The sequence below is a fragment of the Pteropus alecto genome, unplaced genomic scaffold, assembly GCF_000325575.1.
Source record: "Pteropus alecto unplaced genomic scaffold, ASM32557v1 scaffold81, whole genome shotgun sequence".
NCBI lineage: Eukaryota > Metazoa > Chordata > Mammalia > Chiroptera > Pteropodidae > Pteropus > Pteropus alecto.
In genome coordinates, this window is record NW_006433378.1 from 6076090 (window position 1) to 6097172 (window position 21083).

The following is a 21083-nucleotide window of genomic DNA, read 5'->3' on the forward strand; positions in this document are numbered from 1 at the left end:
TTGCAGAGAGCCCAGTGAACGCTAGACTTCCTCCTTGTGGAGGACCCTTCTCCTCTAGCTTCCCCAAAGAAGGTGGCACAGCTGAGCTCCTAAGCAGCCTGCACATGTCAGCATGAGGCTGGATCTTGTAAGAGGATTACTTTGGTACTGACATGCTGCTTAGTCTAATCCCTTTCTATCCACTGCTGTTGGGAATGTCGCACGCCTGACACAATGTGCCTTCTGGTAACTTTTCCATGCCATCACCTTTGCTGCCAGGAGAACCTGCTGATGGGCCCAAGTGCTTTTGCCAACTTCAGCTGACAGCTGTTTGACTAAGTCTGCTGATGCTGCTGATTTTTTTGTGGACCAAAAAATTCAACTTCTGATGTGGGAGACACTGATAGCTTTATAAAGTGTTCCCTTCCTATACTTTAATGGTGTTCTTTGTGTCAGAAATACATTTATGATTCATTAATGTGTAGTAATGCACACTGGAAGTGATTTCCCGCAGAAAATGTAACTACTTAAAAAAATTAGCCACATATAATTGTGTCACTGTAAGTTCGTCTGAATTAAGGCAAACCTGAGAGAGAATGGTCTATTAGGAGACATTTGTGTGACTCTAGGTGGGTACAGGGTGAAGAAGGGATCCGAAAAGCGTGAGGAATCACTTATTTCAGAACTTGGGATATCTCTCCTCTCTCTCTTGCTCTCACTCTCTCCCCTTCAGTCTCTCATTCTCATGTGCCCATGGAGGCATCTATGTTTGAGGGAGAAAAAAAAAAATCTGGTGGTTCTGATTCAGCTCTCCAGCAGAGAACGATTCTAGATTAAACTCTTCCAAATGTATCTGGATATCAAGAATACCTGGGGAGCTTTTTTAATAATATAAGTTCTTGGGCCCCACAGAATATCTACTAAATCAAAATCTCTAGGAAAAGGATCCAGAACTCTGGATTTATGGGACCCTCTGCCAGGGTAATTCTGATGCAGCTGTTTGTGGATCAGTATTTGAGATCACTTGACATAAAATATTTAAAGCATTTTCTCTTTTGGACTTAGAATCAGGCCTTGTCTATCCTCCATCTTGCCTTCTTCCATCAAGCCATGCTAATCAATAAAAACTCTCCCAGGCTACTGGAAACTATAACAGTTTAGATTAGATGTAGCTGAGAGTAACACAAAAATTAAAAATAACAGTGGCTTAAACAAATATACACATCTATATCTCTTGCTCGTAAATAATTCTAGAAGGCAATTAGTCTAGAACTCTATGTTGCAGAAACCCAGGGTTGTTCTACTTTGTTGCTTTACCATTCTTGAGCATGCCAAAGAGCACATGGCTTCCATTTCATGCTCCAAGACGGCCACTCATCTCCACCTGTCAAGTCAGTATTTCAGCCAGTAGGAAGGGAAAAGGGGTAAAAGACTCTTCCAGACAGTCAGACACAACCTATGGTTTATATCCCATTGGCAAAATGAAACAAAGCCACATGTGACCGTACCTCGCTGCAAGGGAGGCTGGAATATGTAGTCGGTATGCTGATGGCCACATGTCCAGTTAATTGAGAGAGAAGGGCAGAAAGAAAGATGGAAGACAAAGAATGTCTCTGTTGTAGCTCATCAAGTCATTTTATTTCATGGTGTTTCTTCTCTCTCCTCAAAAAATAATGTTTTGCACAGGATTACCTCCCTTCTTGCTCTGATATTGTTTGATTCCATTATTTCCTTCATTTAAGATCAGCCTTACAAAATCACCTATAAATGTCAGTCAGGCTCCGTTACTCAGGAATAATGCTCCTTCTTATTTGTTTCAAATGCCTAAATATCACCATTAGAAAGTCTTTCTTTTAGCTTTAAATAATGCCAAAGCTCAGATGACCCGAGAATAAGTATGATAGTGTAAGCAACTAATAAGTGCTTCATGTGAGTGAACCTGTTCAACTTTCTAAAATCTTGTGGAGCCATATCCCTAAAGACCAAAACCAATAGGCAAGATATATATGTATGTATATTTGTACCCAGCCTCTTTCCAAAAGGAAACAAAATTTCCACAGTACATTTTCAGGTGGGCATGAGGGCAGAAATCTGGTATGTGATCCTGGACACCTATGGAGGAGGAAATTGCAATAAAGAGGAAGCAGCAGGAACTTTGCCCTAAAAGGGCCCCATCATTTTCTGTTTCGGAAGCCAGATCTATGTGAGGTAAAGGGACCTGAGTATACACAAGACATAAAAATGTTCAGAGCGTTAATGGTAAGACAGTCACAGGACCCCAGTGATCCCAGGCTCTAGGATCCTTACCTTGTCCTATCCTGATACTATCTAAAAATTGACTTAATTTAAACATTTTCCCTTGACACCAAAGTAAAAATTTCAGATTATTCAGGGATTCCAAGTATTGGATGATTTTGTGTCTAGGAATTGAAAGATTTTGGAAGTGCAAAAACACTAATCCGGCTTTTGAGTGTCTTGCTCCAGCTTTTGAAGTGCACAATCTGTGACTAATTGGCGCCTGTTGTTGGAGCCATCCCCTGTCTTCAGCTTCCAGCAAACTGCATTATTTGATCCTTAAAAGGAAGAAGGGGGCCTCCAGGGGATATGAAGGCCAAGGAGAGCCTCAGAGGTAGAATCAGCTCAAAATCAATCACACGAGTTATTAACTGACATGCTTCACCTGTGCTCATGTGCAGACAGGTGTAAGAACTCCAGGGCCGGCTGCAGGGAACTAGACCAGTGTCTCTGTTTTTCAGATCACATCCCATCTGGGTGGGCAAACTGTTCCAACAGCTCGATAGCAGCGTCCATCTGCGTTACACTCAGAAGAGGAGAGTTGTATACATAAAACAAAAAATTAAACCCTACAGATCCTTATTTTCTGTGTCTCCCAAATTACTTCAAGGATCTTTTTTTTTGGTCCAGGTTTACGTGAAATCATACTTACTAGCCATATAGTACTTGTGTATAGGAAGATATACAGTGACTCATGGGCCATTTTCAGGTGTGTGCTGTATCCGGTGCATATCTATTGGATGGAGAGTGGAACTGGGAGGACCGACGGGCAGAAAAAATCACTTCTGAGGCAACTGATGAGTTGTTGCCACTGAGGTGCACCTTCCTTAGCGCTGTCCAGGAAAGAACACATCATGCCAGGATTCACCCCACTCCTGTGGTGTGCTCCGTTGAACAAATGCATGCATAAGAAATATTATTTTATTAGACATGTTCTCAACATGGCAAAATTATACAGGTTCTTTTGTCTTTCTCATATGAGAAGATTTCTGTGGAGACCTCTCAGATAATAGCAGAAATGACTTCTTAGGAGCTGCTAAGGGTCTATCCCCATGCATATATCCAGATAATTCACATAAAGCCCTTAGCTCAGTGCCTGGCATATAGTAAGTGCTTGATACATTTCAGCTAATAATAATAACAGCAGCAGCAGCAGCAACATAATAAAAATCTGCCTAGCTGGAGAGGGCTAATGAGAGAGGAATGTGCTTCTTCCCACTCTAGTGCATCTTTTGTAGGGTTACCAGTTTTCTCCCTAAAAATACGAGCATGATCCTATTTCTTTGTACAATCTTCTGTTGGCTCTTCCACTAGGATGCTATCTAAACTCCTTGCTTGGACCCAACCTCCCTCTCTAGCTTTAGCTCTTGCTGTCCAGGCTACTCCATCCCCCTACATTCTGTCTACTAGCATTTTACATCTTAACCTGGGCACACCTTGCTCTCATATGTCATGATCTTCACAGCCTATTCTGCTGCCTGGATATTCCCCACCCCCTTCTTCTACTTATCTTTTAAGACCCAGAACAAATATTGCCTCCTATATAATAAGTTCTTCCCAGTATCTTTAGGCAGTTAACCACCCCCCTCTCTACTCCCACTGCACTTTGGTTGTACCTCAAAAGTCATACTGACTGTGCCATGTTGTAATTTACCTGTTATGTCTATTTCTTCTCCAAGAGCCTCTGAGCTCGCAGAGAGAAGGAGTTATACCTTATCCATCTGAATTCACCTGTGGTCAAAAGAAAGAATGAGTCATCGAGAGTACTGTTAATTAAGAATTTGAAGGTTGGATTCTCATTAACCACTTTCATCCACTCAAGTCTCTAATTCTTATAGGCAAAATAATTATAACTTAAGAGAAAGGATGAAAAAATATTAAGAGGGAGAGGACTTGTTATTTCAGAGCCCACACAATTTATCTCTGATTTCCAACAGGTGAAAGATGAGGATGAGTTTGACAGGGGACATGGCGTCAGAAAGCATGTGATGAGGCATATCCATCTATGATTCTAAAAGATCCTGGCTCCTTGGCGACATAAGAGAAAGATGACATTGTGTGTATCATGGAAGGAGGTTTTCACGTATGAACCCTTAGCAGGCAGCAAACTGGTTGAAGAATATTCATTATGGACTGAGCAGTCATCACCACTTAGCATGTGTTGTTTAAGAATCCATCGCATGAATGATCTTGCTTACCATGGGGACCCCCGTACAATATAACGTGACTAAGAGTGTGGGCTCTAGAGTCAGATTGCTTTGATTTGAATCCTGACTCAGCCACTTAGCAAGTGTGTGGCCTTGGGCAAGTTCCATCACCAATCTTGACTCAGTTTTCTCATCTGTAAAATGAGAATAGCAATATTGGTCACCTCACAGTTTTGTTGTGAGGATTTAAAGAGTTTAACCATGTAGAACAGTGTCTGGCAAATGGTAAACATTCAATAAATGTCAGCACTTTAATTTATTACTTCCTTTTTCGATGTGGCCCAAGGCTTTCTCACTGCTCATGTTTGGATATGGACTGAAACTTAAGCCTAACAGACAGCATTCAGGTAAATGGCTTGCCTCTTCCCCACTTCTCCAGGGAAGGAGACTGAATGGATGGATATATGTAGGAGAAGTCAAAACAAGGCCAGACCAGAAAGGAATAAGGTACCATAGATAACTGCATGTATCATTAAAGGGTGAAGTAGAACTGGCTATATTCTTTCCTTTTTAGGAAATAACTGGTTTATGTGGATTTTTTTTGTTTGTTTTTGTTGTTGTTTTTTGTGGGGTTTTTTTTTGTTGTTGTTTGTTTGTTTTGGTGAAATGTATTTCTGCTTTATATTTATACTGCAGAGCATTTTTCCTGAGGGGAATAAGAGTGACAAAAACAATAACAAAGCCATATTTTATAAAAAAAAAATTTATAATTTAAAATAGGCCTTGTTTTCTTGGGGGCATTGGAACTGCATTGCCTTTTATAAAGGGCGGGTGGTCTCCAGCTCCCCACCTATAAAAACGATTCAAATAAGTTTGTAGCAATTTTTTTTTTAATTCTCATTAACTAAACTGAAGTGGTTTAAATTAAACCAGGCAAAATTGACTTTTCTTGTCCATGGAGAACTGAAATAGAATGTTTCAATACTAGAGGTCTAGAGGGGTTTTTTTGTTTTTTTGTTTGTTTGTTTGTTTGTTTTCATTATTTTCTTCACTCATTACACTCTCTCAGCTGAGCAAGTGGTTTCGTCCCACTTGTTTGGGTGCTGGAGTTATTATAGCTCTTTTTCCTAACATGGCAAAGAGACTCTTTTAGACGTGGCTTTGAATTTATGTGTTCTGTTCATCTAGTTAAGTCTCAAGCAAATTGAAACAATTTTAGTTTAATAGTCAAATCCTCACTGGGACCTAGTCTCATTAGAAGGCACCACTGGTTAGCAGCACATACTTTGTAGCCATGTTTTCCCCCCTATTCCAGATCTGCAAGGCAGCAGACCTATGCGGTGGAAACTGACAGATGATGCTTTGAATTGCTCTTTACAAATGATCTCATAGCAGGTGGAAGGATGCTATGGCTGGTTGTTTTCCTCAGCTGGAGACCCACAGTCTGCACCTGTGAAGAATCAAATGGCGTGCCCTCTGAGTGCAGCCGCTGCCAGGGTGGCTGTGAAATCCTGTGCCCTCTGCCTTGTTTTCCTAACTAGCTGGGATATGCTGGCCAAACACCGGGGCGTATTTTATTACATCCTTTCTGGGCTCAGAGTCATGGACACTTTTCACGTTTAGAAGTGACACACATCTTGTGCAGGTCGCGTTTCTGTGACATCCGGCAGGCCTTCCACAAAATCACTTACAGGAGGAAAAGGAAAAGAATGACAAAGGCGACTGAGGACCACACGACCGTCCTCATCCTGACTGTGGAAAACATCCTGAGAAATTGGGGCCGGGTCAACGGTTTGTGCCTTTAACGTGTAAATCAAGACTAAAGAATTTGGGAGCAGTTCTACAACAGGAAGGATCTGTGACTTAAGAACCACAATTTCCCCCAAAATGGTAAAGTTAGTTAAAACTTTGATAGGCTCCATGACTTTGGCGATTTGTTTGCTCAAACCTTAGTTGGTGCCAGTCGACTGCTACTTAATCCTACAGAAAGAATTGTTATCAATTAGGGATGATTTTTTAATCCCAAAATTAAAATAGCTTTATTGTTTTTATATTGTAAGGTTACATGCCAATCATAAATAATACTATAAATAAATCTCTTGCACAGAGTAAAGACAACAAAAACAGAAAATCTTTGAATATATACATAATATGCTTTCAAATAACTGCTGATATTCTATATCCTCCCTTCTTCAATGACATAGGGTTGAACTGCTAATTCTTTTTGGGTGCAAGACCAGAGCTGGAGACACTAAGAGGAGATGGGGACACTGTGATGGGGACACTGAGAGGAGAAAGACATGGTCCTTGTCCTAGAAAAACTCACAGTGAATGAGGATGAGGGAGATGTATAAGCAAGTGATTCAAATTTAATTTGGTGCCTGTTACTCATGATTTCTGGACTGGATCAAGAAGGAAGCACATAACCCTGCATAGGGGAGTCGGGGAATGTGGTATAAAGTGGGCTTGTCAGATGATGGGATTATGTCATGGGAGGATGAGAAGGAATCCATGAGAGCAAGGGCAAGCAGTTGGGGAAGGACCCAGAGTCTTCTGGATATTGAAGAGTTTCAAGCGCCTGGAGTATTGAATGGCAAGGGAGAAAGATGAAGCTGGAAGGTAGACTGGGTACAGATTACAAAAACTCCTCACTGAGTAATAGACACTTCCTACCTTCTTCCTTCTCTCTCTAAATTTATTCACTGCCAGAGCCCAGGTGACCTGGGAACAGTATCTTGTTTCTCTTCATGATGGAGAAAAGTAAATGAATACTATGTACTTCCGTTCCCAAGACACCAAGCCTGGGAAAAGGACAAACAGTCTCCACAAATAGTTGCAAACATAGAGTCGTAAATAATGGTTATAAAAGTTAGATGTTGCAACAATTTTCAGCAATGTCTTGTAATTATCAACTATAATTGAGGCTAACTAACCAAATCCAAATCAGGTCCTCTGTGAGCAGGCTGAGGCCTCTGCCTGGCGGGCTTCCCAGTCAGATTGTCCCCACAGATCTGATCTTTTTTTCTTCAAAGGGGCACCATCTGACTTTCTTACAGCAAAATCCGTGAGGGAAGTGTGTGCTTGCCCCAAGAAAAGCAGAACGTTTCTGCATAGTGACTGCCCCCTTCCAGCCTTGGGCTCAAGAAGTGAATGAATCCAGGACAATTGGCCATTGGCTACAGGGAGATTGAGAGGGTGAAGTAGTTGCTAATTCCAGCTCAAATCCTGCTGCTCTCTCACAAGGACAGCAGCAATGCATGCCCACCCCCACCATCACCACCATGGCCCTCAGACTTAAATCACTTGGTATAAGTCTGCTACTTCCAACTTCCAGCACCACCATTTCTTTGCCTACGACTTTCCCCAACTTCACAAGCCACTCTCATAACAGTCATAGCAGGATAGATGCCAGCAGCCCTCCACCAGCGATGGGGGATTTATGAGATAACGTTTCCCCAGAATTTCCAGGCACCCTTTCTGAGCCACTTTCCTTCGCTACCAAACTCTTCTGCTCCCCCAATGGTCTCCTGCAGTTTCCAAATAGACGATTTGCACTTAAATCATCTCAGAGTGTGTCTGTTTCTGGAGAGTCTAATCCAATGAGGAAGCATTTCCATACCTCCCCAGGCCATGACAATCTCCTCTGCTCTGACCCTTTGATAGTGTACGTCTGTAACCTGGAGTTCAGCACCTGATTTTCTTCTAGTCACATTCGCTTTCATTCATTCATTCATTCATTCATTCATTCACTTATTCAGTGTATGAATACATACACTCCCAACCCACTCTAAACATTCACAAGGAAAGAACCATGCCTTACACTTCCTCACGCTCCCTGCACCACTCATCCCGGTAAGGAGCTTATATATAGCAAGTGGCCCACAGATATTTGCCAACCAGCTGTTCCGTAGAGATTGGAACTTAACCGAGCATCGGCGTCTTATACTAGTAAATGACAGCTGACAACAAGGCAGGTTGTGTTCAAGGAGGACCAGGAAAACTACAGGCAACAGATTCCAGTCATGGGTGATGGTTACTGGTTTTCAGAGTTTATCAGTATACTTGCTGACAAATGTGTGTGGTCGCCAGACTAGCAGCATTGGGCATCACCTGGGAACTTGAATCAGAATCTACAATTTAGCAAGATCCCCAGGTGATATGTATGCACATGAAAGTGTTAGAGACACTTGTCTCAAGGACCCAGGCCCTGCAGGGTTTATCTGCTATAGAAACCCCCAGAGATTTATCAAAAAAATTTAAGTCTACATTTATTTTGTAGTGAGTTAGAGTTGGGAACTTGGTACTGGTTCACATGAACTAAGCTAAAGCTTCTAAGAAAAGATGCATCTGACAGTTGGCTGATGTGTAGTAGACTCCTGCTGATACGTTCATTACAGTTCTCAGCATTAACCAGAATGATTCTTGCCATCTATATGAATACATGTAGATAACACATTAGAAATTACACTGAGAAGGGTATCTTTACATCATTATTTTCTTCTTAAGTAATAAATCTAAAGCTTATAAAGGAATAGTTTTTGCTATTTAAGATTAATATATTCGTGACGACTAAAAAATAAGTGTTCCCAGAACAAGAATAAATGAAAATGATCTAAGTAATATTTACTAACTTTAGTGCTATGTGGATCCCATAGAGTTTCAAATAGCTGGCCGTTCCCCAGAAAAGTGGAGAACTTTCCTAACGACTTCACATTATTGAAATCTTTATGTGCTAAGTATAGTTGGTTTCGGAAATCCCTGGGTTATGCTAAGCTCTTACCATCCTCACCATTCTCTCAGGCTCTTCTACTGCCTTCCTCTGTGGAGGGCAAGCTTCCTTCAGGCAGTAGATAGCATTCTCCCTGATAGTCCTTATCTCATTCAAATGCCCCTTTCCTCATTCAAAACACTTTTCAGAGCCCATCTTCTTTATGACAGCTCCACATTCCTAAAGCTCTGTTTGTTTACCAACTTCTCCTTAAGACTGGTAGGTACAAATTAAACTGGCAGACGTCAGCGCCAAGCTGATCAAGAAGGGAAGGTTTTGGTGGTGAGATGCCCAGTTGAACGAATGCACAAGGAGCCGACATGAGAATGAAACTTGATTGCAGGGAGTGTACGCTTTTGTGCTAGGGGACCGCATGGGCTTTATATATGGCAGAACAATAGTGGCATTCTGCCACACATGTGTGATACAATAAGCTGAATCTTATTTACATAAGTTAAGCACAGGCACCCTACTACATTAATGTAACATTCTAAATCCAGAGTCCTATCCCTAGCTGAGAACATGGATCACAGCCAGACATGGGACTCACAGCAGGGATAGAGGATGATGGGAGGAAATAGTAGAAGTTACAAAGATTTCCTGAAGGAAATAGACTACCTTCTTCTACCTTAGAAAGTGAGAATGACCTTGAAGGCAAGAAGCACATATGTTATGCTCCTATATAGTTGATACAGTGGAAACAGTAGATACAGTGAGGTAACCCTTCTGTCATTCTGTTGAGAAATGGCAAGATTAAATACTGGTATGATCTGAATGCCCCCCGCCATTCAAATGTTGAAACCTAACCCCCAAGGTGATGTTAGTAGCAGGTGGAGCCTTTGAAAGTAATTAGGTCATAAGGGTGGAGCCTTTATGAGATTGTGGCCTTATACAAGAGGCCCAAGAAAGCTACCTTGCCTCCCTTCCTCCAAGAAACTAAGCACCAAATCTACCAGATCATGATCTTGGACTTCCCAGCCTCCAGAGCTGTGAGAAATAAATGTTTGTTGTTTATAAGCTACCTAGTGTGTGATATTTTGTGATAGCATCCTGAATGGACTAAGACAAACCATGAGTCCATTTAAGATCTCAATGCAACCCTATCTAAAAATCCTAAAAAGTTGTTTTACTTCCGCTGTTTGCATCAAGGTAAACTCACAAATGAGCAGAAAGCAATTTGAAAAGTAATTGTTTTCTCTGTACTAGTATATTTTAAACTTTTTTTTTTGAGGTAGGGAGGGGGGACATACCTTGGCCAGACTTACCTTCAAAATGCCATCCTACAATTTGTTTGCATATTTTAATTTACTTATTTTTTTATGTCCTACTTACTTCCAATAAGCAGTTAAGGCAGTTCACTGTGAAAATATAGTTTCTCTAGGACCGAAACAAAAACAAAAACAAAAAACTATATCAAACTCTCTTAGCTAAGGAAATCTCTAATCTCAGACAAATTTTACACTTTTGCAAACTACATTTTTCTATTTCATTATCTCCTATTAGTAATGAACTAATGCTTATCCAAAATATTTCTGTTTAACTTGTATTTTGGGAGTAATATCTTAGCTACTAAGAAAAAAATCTGGCTATTTTTAAAAAATAAGTAGGTGCAAAGAAAGATAGGCATCTTGTATTTAATTATATACTGAGTGAATTATGTAACGTAATGAAGAAATTATAAAAATTTCAGTGGTAGCTGCTGTATAATTGGACTGAGTTAAATCTTACCATATTGTTAATGAGCACGAAACACTTCTTTTTCCTGGCAAAAGGTTCAAACACAATTTCTTCCTTTCTTTTTTTCTATTTCTTTTCTTTCTTTCTGGACCCATAATAAGCATCTTTCTTCAAAATGGTTTCCATGACTGGGCCAGAAGCTCTGTGGTTACTTTTTTCTATCATTCTGTGATTACACCACATTTGCTAAACAGATATCGTGTCATTAAGGATGTGCCGCTGCTTTGAGTTCTCTAGAAATGTTTCAATGCTAAAGCCCCTACTAATCTTTCAAAAGTTTGCTTAATTGAAGCAAAAGAAATAGTGGAACCATTGTCCGGGATAATCAATGAGAGGTCATTTACATGAGGGGACCATAGTCTGGTGGGAGAAGAAATTCTGGCTCCGTATTATTCATTCTGAGTCTCTTGAGCCCACACACAAAAAAACTTACCTTTAAAAGGCTAAGTTCCCAAGCCCCCAGATTTTAGAGAGTAAATCTGAACTATAGAACTTCTAAATCTTTTATCAATCCACAAAATAACATTATGTTCGAAGTTCAAATTAGATGGACTTCTACAAGCTTACAGTCTGCAAGTATTTAGAGGTCAATGCAAAGAAAAGATGCTGGGAAATAAACTCAGCACAAATGAAGAGAGGTTTGGGTTTTCAAAGGTAAACGTAGCAACACAAAATGCTGTTTTGTGAAAAATAAATTGGAAAAATTTATATGACAGCAGACCAGTTTTCTGACCTTTAAAAAAAAATCATACTAAAAACATAATTTATTTGATTATATTATTGTCTCAAATAGCAAAGTATGAAGATAAGCTATCTATCACATTCTCTAATTTCTATCTTAAATCAAAGTCAGTTTATTTCAAACATCTTTTTTTAGGAAGACATAGTAAGCTCCATATTTAAATAAAAACCATTTTTACTTTACAAATACAAAAGTTATACTTTTTTTTTTTACAAGGGTGGGGTTTATTTTAGCAATCTGTGCCAAATGTATAAAGTTGAACTGAGTCCAGTTGATCCTTAATTTTTGCCACGTTATAAAATTTAAGGTTCATTCAAAACAAAAGATACATCCGTTTTCATCAGCTGTTTCTTGACTATTATGGGACTTATTTTTAAAAATTTGTTTTGCCTAGACAGTATTGTTTTACTTGGCATGATTTATTACTCTCACATTTGCCCACAGAAACTATGAGTTCCTGAAATCATGCAAACGGAATCAAAAATAATAAGGAAAGAAGGGGAACTTATTCCATATACATTGGATTAAATAGTCATTTAGAATACGTAAATATATTTAAATTCTAATAGAGTTTTGCTTATTAATAAGAAGAAAAATATGTTCAATTATTCCAAGCCACAGTATAAAAAAATGAGATATGATTAGAGAATTAAAGAATGGTGGAATATGATTTTTTGGAGTGCTATTTTTAAAACAAGCTTAAAATTAGAGGTATATCTGCCTAAGAAAGACATTAACAATGTTTTTTTTTTCTCTATTTATAAAAAAGAATTTCAAGGAGCTTGTCCTCTCAATGTTCTTTTAAAAAATTATTGAATCTTAGCTTTTGAATATGGCAAACTAACAATATTTAATGCCTACTTACCATGCAAGCATTTTGTATATATTTTTATACTAATATTTTAAGACTAGAAGTATTTATGCTTGTCCTTTTTGAAGAATAATATTTATTAATTATACGATTATCTTGGAATATGTGGATTACTGAATAGCTTGACCATTACTGTCTTGCCTACTCCAATAAGAGCAACTTTTTTGTGGGATTGAAAATGTTATAATAGTAGAATATTTTTACTTCAGACACAAGAAAAGATTGAAAAGATTGGGAAATGATTGTAATGAGAAAAAAGATCTAGCTATGTACAGACAATAAGCTAAAATTAGATTCAAGTCACTAAGAAAATCTTAAATTGTATAGTGTTTTGACTTAATCGTGTAACCTTTTTAAAAAAGGAAACAGGCTTTCTCAGTAAATGAGCATTTTTCACTTCAGGGTAAACCTTTTGGCAGTTTATTAAAACACTGGCCCATATTTGCTTATACAGAGCTGGTTTGGGGGTTTCAGACATTTCTAGAACTTCCAAACCTTTACTAATTTATAAAATAACTTACTTGGAAAAAATTAAGGATATGTTGTTTCTGAGACACCTTGTTTTATTTTTTGTGATAATTTAAATATGTTTGCATTTGCATTTAGGATTTTTGACACTCAAGCAATAAGAGCTAACATCTATTTAGCTTTTCCATGTACCAGGCATTGTTCTGAATGCTTTGTTTTTAACTTACTGAATCCTCACAGCCACTCTAGAAAGCAGGCACTGTTATTAACCCATTTTACAAACTGATTCCTGGAGATAAGTAACGTGCCCAAGGTCCACAATTGGCCAGTCGCAGTGCCAGGATTCAAACTCACAAAGGAAGTTCTGAGTCTACACTGTTAGTTACTACCACACTACTGCCCACGCCTGCTCGGCCAAGAGACTCAGCTGTGAGGGTTTACATGGTACTGCCACTTCTCTGATCTCTGAGGGTGGAATTTCCTCTGCGAATATTTAACCAAAGAAATTCTTGCACATTTACTGTCAGTTTGAAGAACCAATACTCTTATTTGCCTTGCTAGTCTCTTACTTCCCTATTCTATATTACCTGCAGTAAAGAGAGGCTTTGGAAAGCCTCAACCATTCCTATTTTTCAAGGGGAGATTGTAGGCAGTAGAACGATTTAGGCTATTGCTAGAAGGTGTCTCTGGATGAATGCAGAGCAGGGAGGCCTGAGTATAGCAGTGGTTGGGATGGAGAAACATTAACACACTGTTCTGACAGACCCGCTGAATCTAACAGAAAAGCAGCGTTAACAGGTTTGTAACAACAACTCTGACTCGGTCATTGTTTGGATTTTCTAAAAAGAGTGACTATAAACTCATCAGTCAATAGAATATTTGAAATGTTATTTTAAAGTTTAATACCTCAAACTCTACACAGACAACAGAATAAGGGGTACCAAAAGTCTTCCAGTTGAACAGGACAAAGAACCAAGAATACCTACAATGAAGGTACTCAGAGGAAGGGAGAGGCGCAGGGGAGGGGTACAGAGATGCCTTCAATGGTATTGCTAAAGTTATATTTCATTACTTAAATATATTTATATACATTCTTTCATATGCAGCATATATTGCATAATGTCAAATAAATTCAAAACCACTTAACATTTACTATATGCCAAAAAGTATGCCTGGCATGGAAAATAGTAATATTTATAATAAAACACTAGGGCCCTACCAAGTGGCTTGTTTTTTAACTCACTGATATTTCTGGTATCATCAGATCTTATTAAAAATAATATAATGACAATTGATTGCTAATATTTTTAAATATTATTTGCTTCATGCCAGGCCCTTTATAGATATTATTTCATTATTTCTTGCAACAATGTCATGAAGTATTTGTGTCAGCTAAGATGAGTTTGGTAATACCATATCCAACTAAAGCTGGCTTCAATAATGAGAATCTTTATCTCATATAACAAGAAGTCTGGAAGATGTGGTTCTAAGCTGTATTCAAAAGTTCTGCAATGTTGATGACAAGCCTCACCATCCTCAGTATATTGACTTGTTTCCAAAAGCATGCCCCCTCATGCTTGTACGATGGCTGCCACAGATCCAGGCAGTACCTAATGTACACAGAGCAATGTCTGGTTATAGAAAAGCCATATGTCTCTTTTTATTTGGGAGGAGAACCTTATCTATCAGTTACTCACCAGTTAAACAGTGAAATTATCAACAAAAAGCATAAAGATGAGAAAAATGTGGCACCAAATAGACCACCTGTGTATAGTAAGAGGGTCGAAACAAGGAGGTAGAGGTTTCCCAGGGTGAGGAACTTTCAGTGCTAAAATTGGGGAAACCCCAAGACAAATCAGAAAGAATTGGTCTCCATCCTCCAGAGTTTCTTGAAGCCAAAGAATTGGAGTGAGGGGAGGGACCAATACAAAACCTCCAACTGTCTGGAGCTAAGAGACTCATGGAATATACATACCCCCAAGCAGTTAAGCACCTCTGGCTCCACTTAGACTTCAGAGGACTCCCAAGAAAGCCTGGGATCTCCCTGGCAAAGCTTCATTGAGAAAGCACTAACAATAAGCTCATTTGATTTTACATTTCTAATGGCCATAGTAAGTGTTTCTTTCGTGCATAGAGACTTCAGAGTTGAGCTGTGATGAAAAATAATAATTTCTTCATTATAAAATAAAAAAAATAAATAACAGTAAAATAAAGCAAAAATAACAGATGCCCAATAGTAAAATATTTTCATGTAGGCAGCCAAATATATTATTTTCTCTTACTCTTTTGTAAATTGATAAAAAATAGAGGAGAGAAAAGTATAGATTTCAGGACCAAATTCACACTTCCTAAATCAGCTAATTATCAAATTTTCCGAGATTTGGGACTCTTACAGACTAGCAATTCTCAACTCTGGTTGCACATTAGAATTATCTGGGAGGTTTGAAAAAGTTCTAGGCCTGGACCCCACCCATTACAATGAAATTAAATAGGAATGGGGGTGGGAGGTTACATAGTAGATGCTTAATAAAGGGCATTAGAATTATTCTAAACGCTTCTCAGCTGTTTCTAATGTGCAGCCAGGGACGAGGACCACTCATAGGAGGGTAGTGGAGAGAAAGGATCTCGGGATCAGCAGAGAAGAGCACTGTGATCAGCTGGTGATGCTTCTATGGGTGAAAGAGAGAGGAAGGTTGCAGCATACAAGGCACTAAACGATGTTTTTCAGCCTGGACAAAATGGAAATATTCGAACTCTGGAATCAGGCAGATCTTGATGCAATCTTGCTGTGTCACTGTGACTATTCTCTATCTGTGTAACCTTGGTCAAGTGATTGGCTCTCTTAACATCAGTATCCTCATTCTGATACCCGTTTTGCAAGGTTGTTGTGAGGATTAAGTGAGGAAGCATATGCCAAGTACCTGGCACGTCGTGGATGCTTAATAAAGGGAAACTAGCAACATCATAACCAGGCACCCGCATTTTCATTTTTGGCCACTTTCCGAGTTCCAGTCTATTATCCTGACAAAGAATACCAGAGGAGCTTTACGAGATAGGAGTAGCAGTATTTAAAAAACAAAATAACACTGATAAAAATGAATAGAATGGCCAAAGCAATTTTGCAAGCATCCGATCTAGTTGAGGGGTCAGCAAATTACTGCCTTTGAGCCAACTCCAGCCACGCCCATTCATTTACTTGTTGTCTGTAGCTGTCCTCTCACAGCAAAGCCCATATGGCCCATAAAGCCAAAAATACTTACTGTCTGGCCTTTATAGAAAAAGTTTGCAGACGCTTGACTTGAGTTCATCAATTCTCAGTGTGATCATGGACTCCTGAGGCCCTTCCAGGGAATCTGTGAGGTCAAAGCTATTTTCACAATAACACTTATACATCATTGACCTCATACATCACTGTGTTAACATTTGCACTGAAAGGGCAAAAGCAATGATGGGTAAAATTGCTAGTGCTTGAGCACACATCAAGAGAGTGGCACCAAAACGTACTCACAGCCGTACTCTTTACCACCACGTACTTTCAGGGAGCGGGGCGAGGGGGATAGCCAGTTTCACCTAACTCGGGTTTTCTCAGCCTTGGCACTATTAACATTTGAGCCAGATAATTCTTGGTTGTTGGGGGCTGTCCTGTACATTGTAGGGTGTTGAACAGCTTCTCTGGCCTCTACCCACTAGATTCCCACTGCTTGGTCTTCGTTCCATTCCCCAGCTGGAACAACTGAAAATATCTCCAGAAGTTTTTGTTTTGTTTTGTTTTGTTTTAATTTTTCAATTTTAACTTAATATATGTTAAATATCAATAGGTATAATTCAGAGAAACAAAAACTCTTTGGGGTCTTCTATAATTTTTAGGAAAGTAAAGGGATCCTGTGACCAGAAGTTTTAAGACCTGCTGGTCTGTTTTGTATTTACAGAGTATTTATGATGTTTATATCACTAAATCAAAAACAATTAAATAAAAAGGAGCACATAACTGATAATGAACAAGAAATAGGAAGAAAAGGGAATGGAAAATTATGTGCTTGAGTGGGTTTGGGATTTTTGATGAGAGGGGCTGGGATATAACCAATGAAGACCCAGCTGTAGAGACGGAGAGGGCAGTATGACCTTGAGCAAGTTAGTCTTCTATCTGTTCCTCAGTTTCCTTCTTATAAAATGACAGTGATCACAGGACTTAACTCATAGTATTACTGGGAGAAATACATGAATAAATACATTAAAAGCATGTAGAATACACTTGGTACTTAGATTAAGTGCTTTCTGTGGGTCAGCTATTATTATTTTAATAATAATCAGTTTATGTCAGAAGGGATGAAGTCAGGCCCGCAATTAAGGCTTACAGGTGGCGCTGACCCTGTCCCCACAGAGGGATGACTGAAAGAAGAAAACTGCAGTCACTGGCCCCCAGAGACAAAATATCATGGAAATGAGAAAGAAATCAGACTAACCCTTCTTACCCTAATATTACACTTTCTAATACAAAATTATATCTGTTACCCTTGAGAGGCACATGGATGTGCTCCAAGGTTTCAGAACAAACCATGTGAGTTTGGCTTGGTTTTGCATTTTAGTTTCAGAGCAGTTATAACTTTTCTTGTTTCTGCTCTGCGATTAATTTTTCCTTCAGCTCCATTTGGCTGCCATAAGATCATCCAGAATTAAGTTGATTTCAGCAAATACCCACACAGCCATCTTCACCTTTAAGAAAAAAATGCTTTAAAGAAAGGGCATGTTAATTTTTATGGGAAGAAGAATTAATAATGAAACCACAGGGACACTTAGAAAGGCAAATGAAATGTTTGGGACACAGAAAAAAAAAAAAACTGCTAAAGAGGAGTCTGAATCAGAAGCTGAGGAAGTTACTTGAAATTTAAAATTACATTCTCATCAGTAAAATGTTATATCTCCCGTGTCCCAGTTCTTACATCTTCTGACCTCCCTGTGTATCAAACAGAACAACTTTTACTGTAATTATTTTCTATGTTCCTGAGAATGTTGGGTTTAGAGTCTAAAATCTTGTTGAATTCACCTTTTCTGTGAGATCTGGCCCAACTACACTATTCAACATTGACTCCCTCCCTGGGACTCCATGTACAGCTCTATCTCTCTTTGGGGTACACTTCTCCATCCAACACACTATGTATTTTGCACACACATTTTGTTTATTAATCTGTTGCCTCATTATCATGGCAGGAATTTTTATCTTTTTTCTTTAGTGCTGTGTTCCTAGCTTCTGCAACAGTGCCTGGCACATGGTAGGGACCCCACATCCAGCTTTTTTCCTTTAAATTGGGGATGGAAAATGTCCTTGTGATGCATTGCATACTGTGAGTCGACATATGGAGCCCTTGCATGAATGAAAGCATCTATGTTGTAATATATATATTAATATATATATTAGACTTAAGAGTATTTAAGTATCCTTCTGTAACCTGCCAATTGTATGAGCCAACGTATAAAATGGGCTATCTAGAACTTGTTCCAATGGTCTTTATTTTTCATCCATCTAATATTTTTATCCTTTAATGGATAAATATCTCTTCAATTAGCTGTCAAACTGTGTACTCTACTGCCCCAAGAGATGTGCTCCAGTCAACTGTATATGGAATCTTTGAAAATCAAGTTAAGTATTAAAGAGTAGAAAACTTCACTACTTAAATCTGTCCTGTAATAAATATTTCTGTAAAGCACAGATTCCTTTGCAACTACATGCTCTATTTGTCAGGTCGTATTTTGGCACATAAGGTTTGCTTAAATCAGTGAACAGAGACATACACATTGGGTGTAGGCTCTACAGGCTCAGTTCTGTGCCAGGAGGATGATTGATGTATGAGAAGTAGCCCCTTTAGGAGATTTGACTGGTACATGTAACCATTAGAGAATTATAAATGAAAGGGGAATTGCAGGTCCCTTAAAGGCAAAAACCACTTCTCATTCACCTTTGTCATCTAGAGTCTAGCGCAGGCATATCATAGGATGAAATAACTATTTGTTGACTGAATAAAAGCATGAGTAAACAAATGATCGAGTGCAATCGAGTGCAAAATAAGACTTTTAAAAAGAATCTTTAATGTGGTGAAAATTCAGGCAGAAGAGGTCACTGGGGATGGCTTTGCAGAGAAGCCAGGACAGGAATTACATCTGGAAAGGGATTAAGTCTTCACATGTCATAATGAAAGGTAAAAAGGAATTCCTAGCTAGAAGAACAATTTCAAACTGTACATCTAGCACTTAAAAGGATTTTGAGTATCAACTTCCAATATATAGTTACTTATAATTATACATATTTTCTGTTACACTAATATTGTGAACAATTTATATATATATAAAAAATAAGACTTTAAAAGAGTTAAAGATGAAATAAGCCATATTTATTTATTAATGGTATATTATCATTTATATTGGCGCTCAAATCTACATTTCCAATAATGTTCTTGATAATTACAAATGTTTTTTGGATAACTCCTCATCATGCTTAAATAATGCAGTTCATGAGGAGTTATGATGGGTATAGGAGATGTCAGCTAAGCCATTTTCATGTTATTCATTCATGCCTGCATGTTTCATATTGCCCTTCATCTTCAGTTTCTTTGAAGAAACCTATTCAGTCACTTGTGAGAGTTAACTAAGATTAAAGCTAGGTAATACAATCTACTCATTTGACCAGGCACATACGCTCTGGAACATGTTGAAAGGTGCTAAAAGTGAACAAATGAGTGAGCTTGTCATGTAGAGAGGAGGTCAATTTTGGACACCAGTGTGATACATAGCATTATCTGACAGATGGATGGACGGAGGGTGCCACTGACCAGGCCTCCCTGTGTAGGTGGAGTTAGGGAGTCACAGGTGTGGAGACTGGCCAGAGAAGGACACAAAGTTGGGAAAGGTAGATGTGTGGGGTAAGATCATTAATGGTGGTTGAGAGATTTGAACCTGGCGAGATAGGTTAATGAGACTATTTACATATTTATAAAAAGGAGTAACAGGAATCCTAGAAATCAGGAAAAAAAAAAAACTCAAAGAAGCTGATCGAGAGGCACTATGAATGAAACATTGTTTAGCTCCAGCTAGCTGTTTTAGTAAACTCCCATAGAATTATCATCTGTTCATCATGGGGCTCTGATTTTCTTTGAAAATATGGATCTTTGTTCTTCATTGTTATTTTTTTTCCTGGCTTTATTAAGGTATAACTGATAAGTTAAATGACAACATGTTTAAAGTGTACAATCTGATGATTTCATATACATATATGTTGTGAAAGGATTCTCCTCATTGAGTTAATTAACTCAGTCCATCACTTGACACATTTTAGCAGATTTCAAATTACACAATATAATGTTATCTACTATAGTTACCAGGTTATACATTAGATCCTCAGACCTTCTTCATCTTATAACTAAAAGTTTATATCTTTTAACTCTCCTTATTTCTCCAATCACTTTTCAGTCTGTTTGTATAAGTTTTTTGTTTGTTTGTTTGTTTGTTTTAAGATTCTACATATAAGTGATACCATGGAGTATTTTTCTTTCTCTGTCTGGCTTATTTCACTTAGCATAATGCCCTCCAGATTCATCCATGTTAATTCAAATGGCAGGATTTCATTCTTTTTTATGGCCGAGTAATATACCATTGTATGTGTATACCACATTTTCTTTAACGATTCTTCTATCATTGGACACGTAGGTTGTTTCCATGTCTTGGCTCTTGTGAATAATGCTACAATGAACACGGGAGTACAAATATCTCTTCAAGATAATGATTTTATTTCCACTGAATATATTCCCAGAGAACACGTAGGTTGTTTCCATGTCTTGGCTCTTGCGAATAATGCTACAATGAACATGGGAGTACAAATATCTCTTCAAAATAATGATTTTATTTCCACTGAATATATTCCCAGAAGTGGGATTGCTGGATCATCTGATAGTTCTATTTTTAATTTCTTGAGGAACTTCCACACAGTTTTTCATGGTGGCAGCACTAGTTTACATTCCCATCAACAGCTGTACATTTTTCTTCATTATTCTTGGCAGGAGAGAGCCAGGAGCTGCCTGCCATTCC

At 38.5% G+C, this 21083-nt stretch overlaps 1 protein-coding gene across 1 annotated transcript in view; it reads left to right on the forward strand.

Annotated features, from left to right (window-relative positions):
- The window catches only part of VEPH1 (ventricular zone expressed PH domain containing 1), a 186273-nt gene that overhangs the window by 70927 nt on the left and 94263 nt on the right, over positions 1-21083 (forward strand). The window contains 2 exon segments of the mRNA XM_025044232.1: positions 21056-21081; position 21083. The exon segment at position 21083 is cut by the window's right edge and continues 191 nt beyond it. Coding sequence (XP_024900000.1) covers positions 21056-21081; position 21083 — 27 coding nt within the window.